Raw genomic sequence first — 7,441 nt, forward strand, 5'->3', positions numbered from 1 at the left:
ATTAAAAAATTTTTTAGAGCAAAATTTTTCTCATGTGCGTTTTAAAGCTTATTTCATAGAGATTTTTTTGCGGTTTTTGAAATTAAATTTTTAATTATTATTAATATAATCTTAGAAAAAATTTCTAATTAATCATGGAATCAGAGGATTCAATAGTTTTTGACGACTTGAACATTTCAGAGGTTTGTTAATGATTACAGTTGTATATTTTGCATGATTCAATTTTTGTTTATTTAGTTTTTTTTGTCATAAATTGCTTGTCAAAGTATTTATTTATATCAATCTTGATATGACTGTTTGTGTTTATATCAATCTTGATATGATTGTATGTGTTTATATTAATCTTGATATGATGTGTTTATATTAATCTTGATATGAAATATATTACACAAGTCTTGCAAATAGGTTTAGTTGTATATTTGTGTTGTAAGCATATTTTACTTATGTAAATAAATACATTTACAAAATGGATTATGTAAATCACAACTTTCTACAATATTTTGAATAGGAAATTGTTGGAGACAGTGATTGTGGTTCAGATAATTGTGAAAGTTTAAAGTATGTTACTAAAATAGTAAGTCTTTCTTTTATTATATTTTATTGGTTATAAATAGAATTTTTGGCTAAATAATTTTGATAATTTCCAAATATAAATTTTGTATAACAATAGAGTTCCTTGCATATCAAAGACGTAAATCTGCATGATGAATATATAGATTATAAAATCGAAGAAAAGTTTCCTGAAAGTGAGGAAGAGTATTTTGATTTTTTTTTGGAGAAGGTTTTCGATGCTGAATCTTTAAAGGTAAATTTAATGCTTTATTTATAATAGGTTCTAAAAACATATTTAAAATTCTGAGTTGTTGAAGAATTATATAATGTAAAAATTAAAGTCAACTATTTTGATTGATCATTTTACTTAGATCCCTGCCATGAAAAAAGTAGATGACTGTATTGGGGTCCAAAAAGTAGACGACTGTAATGGAGAGGTAAAATTATTTACATTAAGCATATTATTTGTTAAACTTATTTTGTTTGTTATTTTAAAGTTAGTTTATCTGTTTAGGGATTTGTTATGAAAGAGGTAGAATACAAAGAGAAACTTATAGGAAAAGTAACCTTTGCTATATTTATAAACTTAAGAAATTTTTTAATTTTCTAGTTTTATTTCTAAAAGTGCAAAAATAATGTTAGATACACTTTCTTCTTTTAGAGATTATCAGATAATAAAAGGCCATCTAGACTCTGCATATTTTGTGGCCAAATGAAACAAAAGCTAAATAGACATTTGAAAATAAAACATGGAAAAGAGCCTCTGGTTATTGAGGCTGTGAACCATCCAAAGTTAGTTAGTAAAAAACTCTTTGCTAAAATAAGAAGAGAAGGAATATTAATGTACAATAAGAGTCAGGCTTCCACTGATAATCCTATATATCAACGTGAAAAAAGTGGCACTAAATGGAAAAATTTAATGCGATGCAGTGCTTGCAACAGTTTCATAAGCAAGAAGTTCTTCACAAGGCATGCTCAAAAGTGTTCACTTAGTACAATTAATGCAGTTGAACCAATTCCAGTTTCTACTGAATCATTAGATATCCCCAAATCGCTAGATCTTGATCCAGGTTTTTTAAAGAATGTTTTAGGAAAAATTAGAAATGATGAGATTGGTAAACTATGCTGCACTGATGAAAATATTGTATACATTGGTTCAAAGTTGTATTGGAAACTTCACAAAAAAGAGGATAAAGCAGCAGAAGTTTTTCGATCTGTCAGGGGAGATATGCGACGACTTGCAAATTGCTATAATATTTTTAAGCAACTGGATGTTATACATGCTTTATATTTCAACTCTCTAAATATGTTTAATCGAAGTAACTTTGAGCAACTTTCCGAGGCTATAGTATTATATACAAAAAGAGAAGATTTGTCTCTTAAAGCAGGCTTAAAACAAAACTTGTATTATCTTATAAAAAAATCTGCAACTCTTGTGCAGTATTCATTTTACTCAAGGAAAAAAGATGATGAGGCTGCTGAGATCTCCAAATTTATTCAATCTTTTAAGGGTTGGCAGGATTATCTATTTGGTGATGCAACATACCATTTAAATAAAAAACGGCAAATTAATTTAAGAAATTCATCAAGACTTCCACAAAAAGATGATTTACTTATTGTTAAAAATCACGTAATTGAGTTAATGAGTTCAATCTGCAGTAAATTTCATTTTAAAGATGAAAGCAGCTATAAAAATCTTAGAAATGCTGCATGTGAACGCATTACTTTATTAAATGGCAGAAGAGGTGGTGAACCTGCTCGAATTTTGTTAGCAGATTGGTTGCAAGGAGAAAATGATTAATGGATCGATAAACAAAGACTCAAAAAACTTGACAGTTTAGACCGTATATTTGTGAAGTCTATGAAAGTTATTTACATGACAGGAAAAGGTAATAATCATCTAGTACCAGTAATTATTCCAGGAGATACGATTCTTGCAATGAAAAAACTTTCTAACGAAAGTTTCTGTAAGTTGGTGGCGTTCTTGCAAATAATAAGTTTATATTTGCAAGCTCAAAAAGATCTGAAAATCATGTTTTAGGGGTGGCATGTTGTGCACAAAATTTGTTCAAAGTTAGTATTAAAATCGCCAAAAGACATAATAGCCACCAAAAATCGGCATAGAATTAGCACACTTTTTGCATCTCTTGATGTAAAAGATAAAGATAAAGAATTATTTTATTCCCATATGGGACATTATGAAAAAATGAATCAAGATTTTTATCAGGCTCCATTGGCATTATTAGAATTAACACGTGTTGGGAAGCAACTAATGAAAATTGATGCCGGTATGTATTTTTTGTTTTAGTTTCTGGTATATTCATAAATACCTAAAAGTTAACTTGAGTATATGAACAAATCTTTTGATTTTTTAAAAAGTATAAAGGTGTTTAAAAAAATTTAGGCCTAGTTTAATTTTTTTTAATTTATAAAATTTCGGTTTTTATAAAATTACAATCTAACACAAAATAAACACACAATATAGTAAACTTTATTTTGTTAAATTTACTTTAGGACAATCTGATGTGATACAGGATCTGCCTACAAAAGGTATCTGATTTATAATTTTTTTAAAAATTAAAGTGTATGCTTTACAGGCAACGCCTAATTTTTATTTTATTATAAAATATCTAGAATCTAATAAGGAAGTTAATGAGAATGAATATGGTGAGAATGTTGTTGATAAAAAATCTGATGAGAATGTTGTTCAGGAAAATGACTCTCACACTTTAACTTTAAAAGGTTTACAATTTCAACTTTTAAAAAAGTTGTATACTTATAATAAATTTAAATATTTGTTTTTCATTCTAAAAGATCTATATCTAGGTAATGATGTTTTTGGCATTAAGGAGAAAGTTAGTGATTTTCCTAAATAAGGAAATTATGTTTGATAATCCAACTTTAAAAAATAAATGTTCCTTATCTATTGCAGGTGACTTTTACAATTTTAAATTTACATTTTTCAATTATAATTTTATCTTGTGTTTTATAATAACAATCAAAACTCCTCATTTGACTTTTAGAAGAACAAGAAGAAATATCAGTTAAGACAATTGAGTCAAATATTGGTGCTAATTTCACTAAAGTTTTTAATGGTTTAAATTTAAAAGTTTATCCAAAAAGGTCACTCAAAAAAGGTAATTTTTTACAGAAAATTAATTTTTAAAAATTTATGGGATTATATTTTATAAAATTTATGATATAGTTTGTATTATACTTTTAGTTAATTATCGAAATAAAGAAAATAATGAAGAAATGGTTCAAGAAAGTGAACCTGATTACATTAATGAAAGTCAAGATGAGGACAGTGAAAACTTTGATTCAGATGAAAAACGAGATCTTAGTTCCAGTATTTTTATTTTACTAAAACTTACAAAAACTTTGTTAAAATTTATTAAAATTACAAAAGTATTTTTTCTTTAAGCGAGTTCAGTGTTACCAATACAATACCTTTTAGAATCAATATCTTTACAATATCTTTCAGAATCAAAACCAAGAAAGTGGACTGCAAAGCAGGTTGAAGCATTAAATAGTTACTTTGGGGATTTTATCTTTGGAAGAATTTCTGATTGGCCAAGTAAGTAATTTGTACCATCCTAAAAAATTGGTATAATAGAATTAAGTTAAAGGCTGAATTTTAGGTTATTTTTTAATTATTTTTGACATTGATCACTGTTGAATAAAAATAGGCTTCCCTTTATTTAAGGTTATAATAAAACACTCTAAAGCTATTGATACCACCATTTCTTCTTATAGTTTAAGAGTCAGTAATCAGTTTTTACAATATATTTAAAGTCTGTAAATCTTCTTTTAGCTCGAAAAGAAATAGAAGGCTTTCGAATAAAAAATGCAATTGATTTTCCATACTCAAAAATCCGCTCTAAATTAGTTAATGATCGCGAGAAAAACAGACGACAGATAAGTATCAGGACAAAACTTTCGAATAAACGATGCCAAGACATGAACATGTAGATTGTTACATATGTAATAAAAGTATTTATTTTGTCAAGTTGTTTATTTTCTTGTTGCCCCTATTTAAATTAACTTTTTGGCATAATATAATCCAAAATCGTTCCTTTTATATTCATAATTATAAAAACAGTTTGTTAAAGTTTAAGCAATTAAACCACTGTTTTTTTTATTAAAGCGCTACTAATTAAGCATTTTAGAAGATGTCCCCGTAACGTTCACAATAGGCTTAAAAAACAATGCGGGGACGCGAAATGCATTAAAAATTTTTAAGCTCTTGAATTTAGTCTATTCTTAAAAAACAAGTTGAAACACACTTAAATTTATTATTTACTGTTATAACTTGATCGAAAAAACATTTTAATTTCAATATGTAAAAATGTCCCGAAATGTACAAAATTTTATATGTCCCCGCAATGTACGTAGAAGTAGTATATATATACATATATATATATATATATATATATATATATATATATATATATATATATATATGTATATACATATATATATATATATATATATATATATATATATATATATATATATATATATATATATATATATATATATATGTATATACATATATTTATATATGTATATATATACATATGTATATATATATATATATATATATATATATATATATATATATATATATATATATATATATATATGTATATATATATACGTATATACATGTACAGCATTAACATTGTTGATAAATTCAGAACTCTAACAATAAAAACAAAATTATTTACGTTGGAATCTACATAACTGCAAAAATTTTATGTTTTTTTAAAATTTGATTGTAAACAAAAAAAATATTTATAATTTTTTTTAAATCATTGTAAAAGTAACTCTATTAAATAAAATGAGCTATCTTACAAGTATTTTAGATTTCAAAATTGCCCATATATATTTTCAACAGGGTTAAGGTCTGGACTTTGTGGCTGCAATTTAAGGATGTTAGCTTTACATTTTTTTGAGGAACTGTTGTGCCGCTTTGCATGTGTGTTTAGGGTTGTTGTCATGGCGAAAAAAAAATTTGCAATCAATTCTTAAACGGATTGACATGAATTTTTTGAAAGCCAATCAACATACAACTTCCCTGTCATTATACATTCAACATTCATAAGTCGTCCCACACTACTTGAATCAAAACAACCCCTAGCCATAGGCGAGCCACCTCCATGCTAGACTGTTTTTGTAAGATTTCTATTTAAGAGTGCATTACAAGGTCTGCGCCAAACTCTTTGTCGTTTTTTAAGCCAAGTATTTGACATTTATTCTTATCAGACCATAACACTAAGTTTCAAAATGCCTCACACTTGTTAATATGCAGTTTTGCAAATGCTACAATTTTTTTTTTGTTTATACTTTTCTGAAGAAGGTTTTTTAAACCACCTAAATTTTTAAACCACTTAAAATAAGTTTTTTCTGTACAGTTAGACATGAAACATTTAAATAAGGATTTTCAACAATCTGTATTGAGGTTATTGTTAATTTTTTTTTCTATCAGTGCAATTACACATCTTCCTAACACCACTTACTGATATTTGGTATTTTTCATCACATTGCTTGTAGGTTAGGCCCTTTTTTCGATCAAAAGTGACCGGAGATCTGATGTCCAATGAATAATTTTGATGATAAACCATTATTATTATTTTAACTTTTTCTAAAAATAAATCCAAAAATTATAGTTTAAAATGCTTATTGTTAATAACTTTATTATTTTTCATAATAAAAATGTAGATGTTTCTTACTTTTGTCACATTTATTTTAGACAGAAAAACTGTAAGTTAGCAAAGTTCATTTAATAGAGTTACTTTTGCATTGAGTTAAAAAGAGCAATAAATGTTTTTTTTTCTCTCTGGAATCAAATTTAAAAAAAAACATAAAACTTTTGCAGTTATATAGATTCTGACGTATATATTTTTGTTTTTATTGTTTGAGTTTCGATTTTATCATTAATGCTACTTAGTTTTGCCTGTGACTATATATATATATATATTTATATATATATATATATATATATATATATATATATATATATATATATATATATATATATATATATAAATTAGTAAAAAACACTTATCTAACTTTTATCTTCGACTTGAAGTTTCACCATTGCTGGATCATCAGGAAGAGTTACTAAATCTCAAAAAAAATCAATTTATAGAAAAAAATATTTTACAGGAAGGTATAAATTATTATAAAAAATTTTTAATTACTATATTTTTTTGTTAACGGGAAGTTACAGAAAGTAATTATGAAATAATTTTCTTTGGAATGGGGATAGTTTAATTTGGTCATTTGTTTTTATAATTTTTTAAGAGGTATTTATTTTCGTTCCTACATTTAGAAATTAATTCAGATTTTTTATTTAATAAATTTTCTTGATTTAAATGAGTAATTATTTCAAATTTTTCTTGCAAACATAGCATACATTTTTTGGAAATGTTATTATAGGCAGGGGCAGATTTTAGAATAGACCATTGTAAATTAAAATTTTTATTTTTTTCTTTTAAATCCCAAATATATTTTGACAGCATAGTCTCTTTTGAATATTTTTTGTGTTTAAACGATTGTTTGTGGTTGGCATAACGTTTTTTCCATTCCCCCTCGGTTAAGCTTATATATATATATATATATATATATATATATATATATATATATATATATATATATATATATATATATATATATATATACACAGAAAACTCCCGGTTATTCGAACCACCAAGGGGTATAAGAATTTATTTCGAATAACCCAAAACTCGAATAACTGAATATGCTCTTTAAAATGACCTACTTTAAGTTTCTTTTAAATTTTATTAAAAGTAGAAAGTAAAAAAAAAAAAAAGACCCTTGGAATTTGGTGCTACTTCAGATTGTTCTTGTAAAATAATAAGTA

General features: G+C 25.5%; 2 protein-coding genes across 2 annotated transcripts; both read left to right on the forward strand.

Moving 5' to 3' along the window:
- The first annotated feature begins 52 nt into the window (after window positions 1-52).
- Window positions 53-2,353, forward strand: LOC136075050 (uncharacterized). The gene is made up of 6 exons (XM_065787281.1): window positions 53-182; window positions 509-574; window positions 671-805; window positions 924-989; window positions 1,067-1,114; window positions 1,214-2,353. The coding sequence occupies exons 1-6, from the start codon at window positions 135-137 to the stop codon at window positions 2,351-2,353; spliced, it is 1,503 nt and encodes a 500-aa protein (XP_065643353.1). The 5' UTR covers window positions 53-134.
- Window positions 2,354-2,699: 346 nt separating this feature from the next.
- LOC124809955 (uncharacterized) lies at window positions 2,700-4,557 on the forward strand. Its single transcript, XM_065787282.1, has 8 exons — window positions 2,700-2,840; window positions 3,067-3,102; window positions 3,187-3,294; window positions 3,379-3,484; window positions 3,576-3,689; window positions 3,776-3,901; window positions 4,037-4,129; window positions 4,367-4,557. Exons 4-8 carry the CDS (start codon window positions 3,382-3,384, stop codon window positions 4,522-4,524), a joined length of 594 nt encoding a protein of 197 aa, XP_065643354.1. The 5' UTR covers window positions 2,700-2,840; window positions 3,067-3,102; window positions 3,187-3,294; window positions 3,379-3,381; the 3' UTR covers window positions 4,525-4,557.
- Window positions 4,558-7,441: the final 2,884 nt, after the last annotated feature.

The sequence above is a fragment of the Hydra vulgaris genome, chromosome 01, assembly GCF_038396675.1.
Source record: "Hydra vulgaris chromosome 01, alternate assembly HydraT2T_AEP".
Lineage (NCBI taxonomy): Eukaryota > Metazoa > Cnidaria > Hydrozoa > Anthoathecata > Hydridae > Hydra > Hydra vulgaris.